Below are 15714 nucleotides of genomic sequence, written 5' to 3'. Positions count from 1 at the left end.
TTAGATATATGATTGCTCAAAACTTGCTTTAATGGGTCGGTAAAAATTTATGACCGTTGGAACTTTGAATTTACATTTTAAACCTAACCTTGTTTATGAAAATACCTTTATATGAATGTTTAGTCTTTAAAGAAAGGTATGTTAAGATTAAAATGCTTGTGAAATATAGTTTTTTGAAAAATGTTTGGCATATATGAAAAATTCCATATTATGTGTCCGTTTTATATGAGCAACATTTAATTAAGAAAGTTTTTTTTTTTTAATACCGGTTGAATTAAGTTTTAAAATGGTCGTATGTAATATGGTGATTTTCTTTCCATCTTTACACTCTTAAGGATGTTTTCAACATTTAGAGAGTTCTCTCTCTCTTCAATAAGAGACATTTATATTTTTATGTTGTGATTGTCTCTTGTGGGTTTTGGTGTTTGCCCTTTTGTTTGTTCATTAGTGAATGTTGTAAGTGCTTAATGCACTCTTTTGCTTTTCCGCATATTTCATTACAAAAGTTATGGTCTTCACTAATGTTTATTGTGTACTTATTTCATTAGGAGCATGTAATAATCTATTAAGTCATGTTTTTCGATAAAACTTAAGAGTGTTAAATTTTTCCTCAATAAATGTTTACTTTTTATTTAAGCCATAGTACAATCTTATTTATCATAAGGTTTTGTTAATGAATCTATTTTGTTGGGATTTCTTCCACTTTAATGGAGTTTTCTCCTTCTTTGGGAGTTGTATATGTTTGTTTGTTCAAACTCTCCTTAAGGAGCCTTTCGGTCCTTATAATCTTCTTGTGAGTATATACTCTTTTATGAAGATTTCATGATTGTTTATCATTTTTAAGTTGAAATAGTAGATTTCATAAGTTTTTCGAAATTCACCATCTTTATGAATGCCTATATTGGCCTAAGTTTGTTATTTTTGAACTTCACCAACTTCACTGTTTAATTGCACCTTATGTCTTTCATAGTTAAGGCTTATTTGTTCCAAATCGGTTCATACACATGATGTTGCTTAATATTTCATGTTATGTTGCATAGTAAGCCTTTTTTGGTGTACAAGACTTCTTTTGAAGATTAAGCATAATTCGTGGTTATGCAAAATTGTTTTGATGGATTATATTGGACCTTTGATTCAATTTGTTAATCGGTCCTCTTTGTAAAAATTTTTTATTTGGAAAATGATTCCTTATGTGTTTATTGCCCTTTTGTGGCATTTATGTTTGTCCATCACATGTTATTTAATGCATTATTGTTTTGGCCTTATTATTGTTTTATTAGAGATGTTTGTTGAGGTGAGTTATGGGCACCTCGTGTTATATCATTTTAGATTGTCCAAATTGTCATATTATAGATGGTGGTTGAGGTGAGTTATGGGCACCTTGGGACTCTAGAATGATTTGGTATATGATCTCTAATTATGAGTGTGACACTCGTTGTTATGTCTTTTTAGATTGTCCACTTACCATATTATAGATGGTGGTTGAGGTGAGTTATGGGCACCTTGGGACTCTAGAATGATTTGATATATGAGTGTGTCACTAGTTTGTTCTTGTGCCATTGATATTATGGATGCTTCTAAGTAAATGTGATGGACATATGGTATTTGAAAACCTTAAATGTTTTAAGGTACATTTAAAATCAAAATGTTTTGGGATTATAGCCCAACCTTTTATTTGTTTATGAATCTTATGAGTGCATTTGCACATTTGTGATTCCGTATGTTGTGCACATGTGTTCTTGTGATTTTGCACAAGTATTCTAAGTGTTCTTGGTGTGTGTATGTTCACACATTTGTTCTCAAGAATTTTATTTTATCGATTATAGTATCTTGTTGAAGATATTTTTTACATGCATGTTATTGTTATGAGAATTCATTTTAAAAGGAGTATTGTTTTATTCGAGGTTTATTTTCATTACAAGTTTATTGCCTCAAAAGTCTTTTCCTTTTATGCCCATTATCTAAGTGTCATCATATGTAGACAAGAATTTTATTACACCTTCGTGTGTTTTTAGCCCTTTGTTGGCTTTTTGCTCTCTTGGTCTAGTAGCTGAACACACTTGTCTTGAGTGTTTTTATATGTAGACAAGGCACGTTGATTCACACCATGGTGTGTGATTTTTAGCCTATGTTGGCGTTTGTGTCCTTGTTCTAGTCGCTTAGATGTATGCCCATGGTTGGCTTATTTCACTCATTTCAAGTGCCATCATATGTAGACAAGAGATGTATTATGTGTTAGCCCATGGTTGGCTTATTACTCTTGTTCTAGTAGCTGAACATACTTGGTTTTAAGGGTATTTTTATGTAGACAAGAGATACTTTTTAGTCCATGTTGGCATGTATGCTCTTGTTCTTGTCGTAGATGCACTTATGTCAAGTATTATTATATGTAGACAAGAGGTTCTTTTACACACCTTTGTGTGTGTCTTTGGCCTTTAATGGCTTTATATTCTTGATCTAGTAGCTTATACACTTGATTTATGGGTTTTTGGAGAACTAATGAGGAAGTTGTTTGTAATGGATGAACTATTATTGAAATTTGCAAAATTCCATTCATGACTTGTGTTTTTCAAGTGAATAATCTTTTTGATATGCATATCAAGTTGATTTCTTAGCATTTAATCTATATATTAAGTGCTTATGGTTTTTGCCACCCTTATATGTAAAATATGTTTTTTTTTGTCAATTAAGTGTGACTTTCATAAATGATTTTAAAAACCTTGTGAACTCTTGGGTTTATTTTACCTAAAGTATGCTTGGAGACTTCGTTTATCTTGTTTGACACTTCATTACATGTTTGAAGCATGATCATTAATGAGTTCTTTGAGTATTAATTCATTTAATGATAAGTATATGCATATGCTCTTTATGGCCTTTCTTGGGTTCTCATTCAATAAAGCATATGTATTTTATGCCTCTTCGTAGGCTTCTTGTGGTATCCCTTCGTGGATCATTTTGTTATTCCTCATTATGGGGTTATATTTGTCCAATGTTGGACCTTATGAATGCATTATGCATTCTTGCAATTTATTTTTGCATAATGTGCTTTCGCTCATTTTTGTTTTAACATAATGTATGATTTAAAAACTTTGGTTTTCTAAATTTTTCGTTTCATGCTAAAGTAACTATCATATTATACATAAATTTTGCACCTTGTTAGGAATGTTCCTTTTTGAGTAAAGTGCAAATGTATTTTTTACTTGTTCTTTGTTGTTTTCTTTTCTCAGGATCTTGAAGATAAGAGAAAAGGAAGTCCCTTGGATAGAAGGTGCTCATCGATAAAGACATTGGAGGAAGATATTTACAATGACATTCGTTCTGAAGGCTCTTGAAGCTTTGAGATTCTTCTTCTTGCCGTCTTCAACCTTTTCGTTCCCCCACGCAAAGCTTGAGGGGGGGTGTTAAAATGTATCATTCAACATTTGTAATATTATATATATTTTATATATATAAAGTATAATACATATTCATATATGGTATATATGCATATGTATTATCCTAATTATATATATACAATATATATTTCTCTATTTATAGGCATAGGGGTAGTTTAGACATTTTCAGTTTTAAGCATATTCCATTTGGAATATGTTTGTAATTTTATCTTTTATTTTATTTTTTATTTTTTCCTTTTTCGTGGTTTGCGCAACCTAGGGTGGCTCCCCAAAGAGTCGTTGGGGAGCCCCCAATGGTCACAAATGTGACCGTTGGGGGCTCCCAACGACTCCTTTGGGAGCCCCCTAAGTGGCTCCTTTCTTGTGTTATAAATAGGGGTCTCCCCCTTTGTTTTTCCATATACTTGAGGGAGCTTATGCTCCATTGTAATGGGGTTTTTACCCCTTCTCCATTATTCTTCAATGATATGCAACTTATGACTTTATGTCATATTTTTCCCTTTTTATGGGTTTTATGTGTTAGCACATTATGTGCTTATGTTGTTTCCCTTTAATGGGTATATTTGCACTCCACGTGCATAAGTATGGGTTCATTATTGAACCCAACGTATTCCAAGTCACTTTCTAACATGGTATCAGAGCAAGGTTGAGATCGAGTTGCTCTTTGGTGCATCGGGAAGCGTGGTATTCAAGAATTTGTTAAAGAAAAATGGTGAAGTATTCATTTCTCTCTATTGTCTTTCTTATAGTTATTCGGTATGCATTCTATTTCTTTGAGTATTGTATGAAGAATGGAATATGTTCTTTTCTTTATGTGTGATTTTTGTCATTATGTTTTTTTTGAGTTTCTTGCTACTCCATTGAATCGTTTTCGTATGTTTTTCTTTGAAATACTTTAAATGATAACTTGTTTGGCGAAAAATTAGATATATGAAAATAGGGTAAAATTTTTTTAAGGGGCAAATTGGAGTTGGAGAGGAAAATACAAATTTCACATATTTTGTAAGGGGCAAATTGTCTTGGGAAGAATTTTTTTTGTCTCATTTCTTTTTTTAACGAGGATCAGCAAAGCAATGACAATCCCTAGTCAAGGAGCATCAAGATGCTTCAACCAATGTGATTGATTGTGCTTTTAAGTAGGATTTTGAAAATTCATACTCTAGATAAAGCTGTTGATGTTCTTATATATTGTCAATTTTTTTTTCATATTGCGAGGCAAATCAAGAGAACTTGACTGTTTGTTTGCTGAGTTAACAGGGAAGCTGTGAGGCATTTACTCGATCCTGTGGATGTTGCCAAGGCATGATTGAAGATGAGGAACAAAGGGAGCATTGTGAGTCTGCTTGTGATTTTGCTACTCATTTCTTTTGTCATGCCTGTTCTCTTTGCCAAGAAGGAAGGGAGTTGCGTCGTAGATTGCCTCACCCTGGTTTTAACAGCCGCTCTGTGTTGGTCATGATTCCTCCAATGGAGCAAACAATGAGTCGTGGACTCTAGATGTTTTTATTCTCAGCCTTGCCGCTCATAAATTGTCTATCTATGTTTCTGAACTTAGACTTTAAGCATAAGTGTGTGCCATTACTGTGGAGTAAATATGTAACATATTTCAAGGATTTCTGAAACCATAACACTATTAATTGCAACTTGACTACATCTTTTCTGGGGTATGCGTGTTTCAGCCTTGTGTTTCTTGAGCAACTATCGTTAACCCTTCTCAACAGATGTAATATAGTTATCATCTTTTGGATATTGACTTTTGGTAGAGTGGCAATTTTCTTTGTTTTTATTTAGAGACATTACTAGGTTCTTCAATTTGGTATGCTTTCTTCCTGCAAGAGAAACTGATAATGTAGAATGAGTTACCAATTGACTTTTGGAATTTTAGAATCTTATTAACTGGTTAAACCATGCAATGGTGAGGTGAGTTGTGCATAACCATGAGTATATATCTCGAGTAACCTATAGCTAACATATTAGACCAGAAGATAAGTTACTAAATGAGGGCTTCAAGGGACCAGTGTTTGTGTGCTGAAAACCTAGACTTCAGGTGCAATCCTACTTTTCTTCTTAGTTTTGCCTATGGCAGTAGCGGGTTGGCGCAATTCCATCTGCAGACCACATTCACCCCTTTGCTCAGTCTTGTGATCCATGTTTTGTGTGATTGGAGGATTCTTTGCTGCACAGCCTTGCCTAGAAAATCTCGGTTGTCTCTAAAGAAAATTATTTTGCAGGCCAACTGTTTTTCCCATGATAATGTAGTTAACTTTTTAGAATGGATTTATTATCTATATGCAACCGTGAGTCAAGGTTGTTGCAGCTGATAGGGTCTCAATACTGCTGACTTTTAACCAATATAATGACTTGATCTGTGGTAACTTTGTAAAATTAGCAATCTTTATAGAACCAAATACACAAACGGTGAAAACAAGAGAAACACAACAATCTTTGGACCTGGATATATTAAAAAAGACGAAATGAAGAGAAACAATGAAAAATGCGAGGACAGGGTTGAGGAAGATGATGGGAGCTTGGGGTGTCTGATTTCCAAGGGCGATCAGGCCCATGATGCATCTTATAGTCCTGGTAAGGGTTTTCCTTCTCCAGGGAGTTCAGCAAAGGCCAAATTGTTGGTGAGTTGTGGACCCTAGATTCTCAAGCATGAACTTTGACGAGGAAGGCATGGATGTGGTTGAGGAAGAATAAGCCACAAGGCTGGTAGTTCTAGAAGGGTATGAATAAATGCTTTATCCATTTCGATGGGCAGCTTTGGCCAGGTTTGCAGGTGAATATACAAGAGATTGGAGAGTATAACTATCAATTTGAGAGCTTGAAAGCTTTGTGGCTGCCGATCAAAATTATCAAGTTCTCCTTTATGCAAGAGGGGCTCTTTCTTATCCAAGTAGAAAGTGAAGACGACCTCCAACTTGTCCTCCAGCCTCAAGTGTGGAAAATGGCGGGACGAACCTTGTTGGCGTCAAGATGGGAACCAGGTATGGAAGTGAAACTTGCTGAAACTCTTACAGTTCCGCTATGGATTAGACTTCTGGGGCTCTCGATTGAGCTCTGGAACAAGACTTTTTTCCATGGAGTAGCTCGATTTCTCAAAGCTCAATTGCTTGAGATTGATAAGTATACAAAGGCTACGTCTCAGACAGACTATACAAGGATTTGCGTAGGGTTACCTCTCAAGTTTGTTCCAAAATCAGTTACGGAAGTTGAGATTAAGCGGAAGAGGCTGTTTGAGCAACCCATCCTCTATGAGGGTAGGATTCAATATTGTTAGCATTGCAAATCACCAGCCCACACGATGGATGCTTGTCCAAACTGTCCTACGGATAAGAATGACCCCCAAAGCCAAAAGAGGGGTGGAAGCTGGTTCAATTCACATATCTTAGGAGACACTATAATAAGTCTTAGGCCCCAGATAAGTCTACCAATAGGTTTGCTAGCCTGTCAATAGAACATGAAAAGGAAATTGCTCATCAGGGAGATAGTGAAGAGGTTCTGGAAGGGCCCAACAGGGCACTTTGCTCTATTGAGAAGGATCCCTAACTCAGACACGTCACCTTAATGGAAGGTAGCCCCAAGTGCATAAGTCTGAATTGGAAGACAGAGGAACTAGCAAGCCAACTAGTCTTAGGGAGAACAACAAATGTCGAGGTTCAATGGAGGATGGAGACAAGGATAAAATGATAAGAGGGTTGTTGATTCCTTTGAGCAAGTACCATAAGAGTAGGTGCCTAAGAAAGAACTAATGAAGTCACAATTAACAATGGGCCCCCAATTGAATTACTCAAGGACCCACATTGATGACCCAATATCCAATCCGTCTATCTGCATTCACCCGGCTAGCCGGAATTCCCTTTCTTCAGCCAACCTTCCAGAAATTCCACCCGGATTTTGATTAAAGAAGAGAGGCGTGTATTCAATACCGGGTCAATACCAAAGGAGAGGGAAGCAGTGGACGAGTGAACAATAAAGCTTGGTCAACTTTCATTCACCGCTCCGCTAAGAAGGTTCCACTATGGCAGGATTGAGATGGTCTGGGAAATAGCGAGCTAGAAGAATAACTCAAAACAGGGTAGGCTCCCTATTTTGTTCCCAGTTCAGGATAAGTGGGATGGGTATGCATCAACGACCAGGAGGTACTGAGGGGAAGGACAACCTTCCTCTAGCAGAGGTGAATCAACCTTCTACAGAAGTATTATCTAAGAATTTATTCTAAGTCTAGAATGCACAAAGAATCATGCTTGTACAATGCAAATGTAGAAATGTATGCTTTTGAGAAGAATAATTTAGATTTTTTGGGGGGTTTTCAAGTGATTTTGAAATGATTTTGAGAATATGGTGAAAAAATGATTTTTGAAAGTTGAATCTAACTTAGAACTTGAGATAAATCTGAAAAGAAATTTGAAGTTCTAAGTTTTGGAATAATCAGATTTAGGAAAATAAATCTTGAATTGAAAAGAATGAAGAGAAAGGGGATTTGAAGCTGAGATAGAATTTTGAAGAAAAAATAAAGTTTCAAAGTCAAAAATGGACTTTGACTTTGAATTTGATTCTCAAGAATCAATTTTGAAGAGGGATCTTTGGTTTTGAATTTTGAATTAAAAAATTGAAATAAGATTTTTTTTTGGAATTTGAATTTAGATTTGGAGAAAAAGTGGTTTTGGAAAATAGAAATTGAAATTGGAATCTTGAAATCCAGATGAGATTTGAAAATGGAATTGAATCTGGAATTGAAAATCAATTTAGAAAATGGGGTTAGATTTGAAAATCTGAATCCTAGATGGAATTGGACTTGAAATTTGGAATCCAAGATGAAATTTGGATTTTGAAATCTGGAACCCAAGGTGAAATTGGATCCGAAATTTAGAATCCAAGATGGAATGGGATTTTAAATTTGGAATCCAAGATGGAATTTGATTTAGCACTAACCTTATAATTTTGATCCTTAATTTCAAAGTGATTTTGAAGATTAAAAACTCAGAAGATTTCAAAAGAACTTGGGGATTTGGGAATTTGAAGTGAAGAATAAAAGAATAAAACTTGGTTTTTGAAATCAAGAAATGAATATGGGAATTTCAAAGTTAAATTGAACTTTGAAATTTGATCTGAAATGTCGAATTGAATTTAAAATCAAATCTTGAAAATGGAAATGAATTTGAATTTTTTTTTTGAATCGAACTTTGAATTTGGACTTGAATTTTTGAATCTAAAATTGAATTTGAAATTTCAAATTGGACTTTGAAATTGAAGTTTGAATTTTTGAAGTAAAATAAAATTTGAGAATAGAAAGGTGAATTTGAATGATTTGAGGAATGAAGAAGGCATTTGAAGAATTATCTCAAAATCACTTGGATTTTGAAAAAGAATTTTGAAAATAATGATGTAATTCTATCCTAAATGATGAAATGAATTAAAGATTTTGAAATTTGATTTTGAAAAGCATATTTCATTCTTTAGGTGAATTAAAATAAGATTGAAGATATAATACATTTCTGACTATGGTCATAAAATATATTATATAATAATCATATCTAAATTCAAGTGAAGAATAAAACATATTCTGATGCCTTTGTAGAGTTTAAAATGAAATTAACTCTCAATATATCCTGACTATGACCGTTGATATATATCTTGAGTTAATTTTAAATTAAACTCTAATGAAGGAAGAAAAATATTTTGGAAACATGATGATTTTTTAAAAATGATCCAGTGTGGATCCAATGTTATTCCATAAAAGATGAAAATCCTAAGTTTTGTTCACATCCTGACTATGGCCATTGATGCAAATCGTCAACTTAGGATTTAATTACCTCTTATTAGAATGGTGCATGTGCCATTCATGTTTTCATTCGTTAATTTTTAAAATAAAAGGTAAAATGAGATGAAACAAACAACTTCTAAGATATATACATGCTCATACATTCTAATATAGTGCAAGGAATGTAAATTTCTCATTATAATCTAGCTATTACAACTACTAAACTGGAATTTGAAATGATAAAATCCTAATCTAAGAAATGAAATCAACATTTCTTATATATCCCTGCAAAACAAGGTTAGTATAAAGTAATATGCAGGAGGTATATGAGAGAATGAAGAATATTACATGAGAACTGACATGTACATGAAAAGATTTATGTCAAATGAGGATGCATATATACATGGAGAAATATAATACATATACTTAAGGCTGGACTTAAACGTAATGAGAATGGCACATGATGATACCTAATGGAAATACCCAAATTGATGATGATGCAAGAACCTAAGACATACTACAAGGATTGAATGCATTATACATTTATCTATATGTAATGCCTAAGTTGATGGAGGAATGTATGTGCAATGTAATGTTGGATGTGGAGACATGTAATAGTGCTATGAAATGGAGATAGTATAGGTGTGATGTAGAGATGATGAAGGTGAATTAGGTAATGGCAAGGTATGTGCTGGAGGTAAGGGTAGTGAAGTGATGTAGGTGGACAACAAGGAACATATGACGCTGGGGAATGTAGGGACTAACAAGTGCAGCATGGTGATACTATGTGAGGTGTTGTGTTGTGGACATAACAGGTGGAGTGAGGTGCTGACAACATAATGATGGTGGCTGGAGGCAGGTGTGAATGGCAGCTATGTGATAATTATAAGTGTGGTGGAACGGGTGCTGCTGGTGTAGAAATGTGGGTGAAGGGTGCTGTGAGAGACTTGACCATAACATATACTACTCTAAACAAAACTATGAAAGCCAAATTTGGAAATATTGGATCGAGATTTTATTTATGCTCACAAAGGAAAATGAGATATATAAATGACCCACAGAAATATCCTGAATACCTATTGTGAATAGATTGATAAGGGCAAGGTTTTACAGAAACAAGTAGATGGATGAATTTTTTAGCACTATCATAGGCTTTAATGACAATTGGGCCATCCAGACCACCAAACGTAGAAAGGTCATAAACTGGACCAAAAACTTACCCATTGGATCCACTAATTGCAGTAGAGAGCCCCATATTTATGAAATTTATCATTGAGACAATCGTATGCCTTTCAACCATCTCCTCCCAGGTAATTTGACTGACAACATTCTCATTACCTTTGCACGAAAGGAATGAAAAATAACATCTTGCTGATAGGTTTACTAGCCTACATGTAAGTGGAGGACACCATGCACAATCAACCCGGTATGGAGCATAAATACTAATAACCTTTAGCAGCAGTTGTTCCATACCAAGGTTGTGATCAAGAATGACATGAACAACCCTTCCTGTGCCTATGGAGATGGCAGTGATGGTTGGTCCAGTGAAAGAAGTGACAGGTGGCTCATTTGTAAACTTGATACAACAGCTAAGAAGTACTGTGCAGAGGGAAATGAATGTCTGTTCAATGAAGCACGATAGTCACAAGATCTGATAGACACATAACACAAAGGTTCATAAGTATCATACCAAAACAAAAGGGAAATTGCAGAATAGCATGATCTCAATAAAGGTGCACACCATTGATAACCATTTTCAACGAAAGAATGTAAACAACAGTATGATTTGAACATTGTAACATGAAACTTTATCAAAATCATATAAAATTTCAGCCCATTTAGGCATTCTATACCAGCATAAATTGACGCCTGTGTGATCAAGATGAGAACCTGGTGAAGACTATCAGCCACGAACCCTCTGATCTAGAACTCCTAGGCTTCGTCCCTTGTACAAACTGAAATATGACAGTTCCTTTGACTCCTTGTCGCAGGGAGTGAGACTAGGCTATTTGGAGGGTTCCCTTCATCTCCGGATTATCAAACAAACCATGGGTTTGATATTGGCATTCCAGATTGATCTCCCGATCAGATCTTTATTGGCTTGCCATACTGCCATTGATTCGCCTTTTTTTTTTGACAGCGAATTGCTGTGATGGTTTAGTGGCAAGCTGGTCTTCTCTGCGCTCTCCTCATTTTGAGCTGATGGATGTACTAACACAAAGGCAAGTCTGCCTCCTTTTGCCTTCTTGAAAGACCATGTAGCATTAGGAATTAGATCTTTAGTGATGAAAAGCAAAATGAGTCCATCCCTGCCAGACAGACTTCAAACAAATGTTGTATTTTGAGAAACATTGGGAACAATGACTAGAGCTGTAAATTGTGGAGTCTCCACGTCACCTGCTACAACCTCTATAAGTGGCAGTTACAGTAATGAGGGCACTTGTGCCTAGATTTCTGCAATATGATGCTAGTCTCTACAGCAACTGCCAAGACAGATCCATCTTCAAAAAATAAATAAAAAAATCGAGCAGCAGTCACAAGTTTCTTTTTGTGTGAACCAATGGATTGGCGTTTCCATCCAGATTTCGCTATTAGAACGAGTGGGTTGGGATGCAAGAGCAAACATTTCAGCATCACCGTGTGGTTCATAAATGACGGTAGACAAAGTATATTCTTCACTTCTAGCCCCACGTTCCCAAAACTTGAGGCAAATAAGACCACCGATTTTGCTTGTGATTCATATGGACATGAGATCCCAACTTTCAGTACATGGAGCTACTTCTTCAGCATGCCAAATACACGATCAGACTTGCTTGTAATGTTAGGATACCTAAGATCGAATAACTCCGCTATGGTTTGTGATCCTTCATTCTCACTCTCAAGATCTTTAAAATGACACCTTACATCTAGATATGGGGATGAGAAGCTAAGCATATTTTTAAACTCAGCGTTGATATTGAATCCATCTTATAATGATGCTTCCATGGAAAAGGGAATCCCAACTAGTGTCGTAATTATCACTGCAAAATCAGACCATTAGTGCAAAAGAGCCTAGGAGGAAGATGGATGGCACCAAATAAAGAAAAAAAAATGTGTCAACCGTGCTGACAGATTTCTAGAGCCTGGTTGCCATTAGCTTTTAGGTTATTCATAATGATCTCGATTTGATTCCCCAATCGAAGTTTTTATGAATCCAGCCCTGTCCACAATGGATCCAACAAGGCTATGCTCATGAATCATTAGCGCATGAATCTCCAACAGTTTCTCTGTAACCACGCAATTTTCTAGCAGGCCTCACTGTGAATTTGGGTCGATTCACAGTGGAGCCAATGCAGTCCAATGTAATACATCATGCATGCAAGATACGATGCTGCCATAGCCAAATCAAACCAAGAGGCTATATAAAACAGAAGATGGAAACATAAATTATAACGGGAAAGGTTCATAGAATACTTTCCTGTTATGCAATAAGTATAAAGGCTTCCTACGGTAGATTGCAATTTGGAGGCAAGCAGAAACGATGGAACATGGATCTAACGAAGAGGACGATCTTGATGCTGGATTAAATCCAACGCAGATGCAGTGCTGAACTAAATGAAATGCTACAAGCTCAATGCAAAAGGATCTATTAGATGAAGTGTATTATAACATTAAAAAGAGAAGGAAAAAATAACGATTGTAACATTACATCAAATAACAAATTAGTTATGCAGAGATCGAGAGAAACAAGTGATAAAAAAAAAAAAAATAAAAAAAAAATAAAAAATAAAAAAAAAAAATAAAAAAAAAAAAATAAAAAATAAAAAATAAAAAATAAAAAATAAAAATAAAAAATAAAAAATAAAAAATAAAAAATAAAAAATAAAAAATAAAAAATAAAAAAAATAAAAAATAAAAAATAAAAAATAAAAAAAAAAATAAAAAAAATAAAAAAATAAAAAAAAAATAAAAAAATAAAAAAAAAATAAAATAAAAATAAAAATCAAAATCAAAAGGAAATTCAGGAATGAATTGCATGAAAGGGAAATGGGTGTCAGAACCAGGAACTTCTATTAATATAGCAGTAGATGGGTCGATCTTGCTATATGCAGGTCAATCCCACTCTTAATGCTTTGTAAGAGGAAAAAGAAAAAAAGACCACAGGGAAAGGATCTGAACAACAAAAAGAAAATGCAAGAGAGAAAAGGGGCTTTTGCAGAAAATCGAAAGGAAGGAGAAACACTTACTTACCTGTAATTTTGCTGATGTTCGACCGATCCAGGGGGATGATGGAACAGGTAAGCATGCAGGATGAAATGCATAAATTCAACTCGGTGGAGCTTCTGTCGCAAGGTCGGCCTCCTTCAGTCGAATGAGGGAAAATCAGAAGAAAAGATTAAGAAGAAGAGGAAAAAGAAAGGGAAAGAAGAAGGAAAGGGGATCGAGAGGAAGAGATCGTGAAGAAGTAGAGGGACGCGGGGGTGAAGAGGCGATGCTCGAAGAGGAGTCGTTTATAAAAGAAAAGGGAAAGAAGAGAGAGAGAGAGAGAGAGAGAGAGAGAGAGAGAGAGAGAGAGAGGCTTTCTGTAAGTTGTTATAAAAGTGGTCCCCTTAGTCTTTAATAATTTCATAATAGAGTTTTTTAAAAAGCTTTCTAAAAAAAAAGGTTTTTAACTACGAGGATGTTTTCAAAAAGAGTTTTTTAGCAAAGTACTTTAAAAAAGGATTTCCTAAACTTCTTTCTTGTATATATATATTTTTTGTTTCTTTTTCTTTGCATTTTCTATTTTTTTTGTGTTCTTGATATAAAAACTTTGAAAACTAAAGGGTTTTAAACTAATTTTTGCAAAAATTAAAAATATTTACAAGAGAAGTGTTTTCTGAGAATTTGGGTTTGAATTTTGAAAATTTCTTTAGAAAATGGGTTTGGATCCGGGTTTTTGAGGAAATGTTTGAGTTTTTGGATCTCGAATCGAGGAATATAGAACAGTGGATCCAAATGGTCACCAGATGGACTGTCTGAGCCTTTCAAAAATTATTTTTGGCCTTTTTGTAAAATTAATTTAAAAATTGAATAACGAGGCTCAGATTTGGATTTTGACACTGAATTCGGATCCAAAATCGAGCCAGATATAGAAAATGGATTTGATTCCAGTAAAATCTGAGAAATAGCTGGAATTTTGATTGAAATTGACTCAATTTACTCAGAAAATGGAGGCCATGGGCAAAAAGGAAATGTTTACAAAATTTTGAAAAATTTGGGGTGTTCACACCAACCATAATAGTAAACCTTGATGCTACTGTATCACCTGTCTTACTAAGCCAGATAAGTTAGATTTAACGCATAAATGTCACCTTTTATCAAAGCAATGAGCTCTTATTGAAAGAGAGAAAAGAGAGGCCAGATCCAATAACACACAGTAAATGACTCAAATGAGCCGAAGTGCATAACAATAGGAACATTAAACAAATAGATGCAGGCGAGTAAAAAAGTAAAAAAAAATATAGCAGGAAATACATTTCAAGACCACAAAACTTACGATGCAGGAAGTAACAATAATAAAAAAAATGAAGGTGGAAGGATATGTGATGAAACAACAAGGTGCTAATGTGATGGTTGAAATGCAATGGTGTGGAAGAAATGAAGAAAATGGAAGTTGATGTAGAACTATACTGCAAGTGGGGCAAAATACTCAGTAAATGAAACTGAATACGCTCCAATTATATGGGTCTTCACAATGTGAGCTAAATGTTAGGACAAATGAATTGCAACGACATGAAGGATGGCAATCGGATCAGCACACCAGATTAATGCCATACAATGTATGTTGGTGCTGACCCAAAACGTGATAAAGGGGTGATGATTTATGAGATGCATAAGGAGTAATATACAAAAGACGAAGCAGAAAGTAGATTATGCATATGTAAATGCAGTAAATGAAAATAGTGCTATCTATTAAAGCGTTAACACAGTAACCAGAAATCACAGATGATGCATTAATCAAGAAACACAACAGGAAATGGAAACGATGAATCAAATGTTATCAGGACAAGAGATCAAATGCAATGGATAATCATCTGAATCAAAATGAAGAAGAAAGATAGAAAAAAAAATGAGCAGCTACGACAAATCAGAATGAATAGAATGCTCCCTGATGTGAGAAAATCAAGCTACAGAAGACAACTAAAATAGATACTAAAGAGAGGCTGGAAATCAGATAGTAAAATGGATGCAGGGAAAATCGGTCATAAACATATTTTCAACCAAAAAAAAAATCAAAGAAACTAATGAACACAAAGGAAGAAATATTAGAATGTAGAATTTCGTTTGATATTGCAAGTGGTGAGTCGATCCTGCTATATGCAGATCGACTCTACCACTGATGCTTCTTGACGAAACGAAAATGAAAAGAGGTGAAAACAATTAAAGCGGTAGGGTAAAATTTCTAAAGAAAAATCAGAAATAAAAAGGAAAGGAAGCCCGGAAATGAATGCAGTAATATAGTAAAAGAGATAATGAAAGAAAAGGAAGGAGGTGGTTGCTTACCTTGGTTTTGCAAAAACTCTAAAGGAG

At 34.8% G+C, this 15714-nt stretch overlaps 1 protein-coding gene across 1 annotated transcript in view; it reads left to right on the top strand.

The window, feature by feature from the left end:
• Positions 1-5045, top strand: part of LOC149820858 (cell number regulator 8-like) — a 41107-nt gene extending 36062 nt beyond the window's left edge. Inside the window, exon 3 of the mRNA XM_089983682.1 lies at positions 4653-5045. Coding sequence (XP_089839808.1) covers positions 4653-4892 — 240 coding nt within the window. The 3' untranslated portion in view covers positions 4893-5045. The remainder of the gene's footprint in view (positions 1-4652) is intronic.
• The last annotated feature ends 10669 nt before the right edge of the window (positions 5046-15714 follow it).

Source organism: Nuphar pumila, chromosome 12 (assembly GCF_984573655.1).
Source record: "Nuphar pumila chromosome 12, dmNupPumi1.hap1.1, whole genome shotgun sequence".
Taxonomy (NCBI): domain Eukaryota; kingdom Viridiplantae; phylum Streptophyta; class Magnoliopsida; order Nymphaeales; family Nymphaeaceae; genus Nuphar; species Nuphar pumila.
The sequence above is the reverse complement of the archived record's forward strand: the minus strand, read 5'-3'. Positions and strand labels throughout refer to the sequence as shown.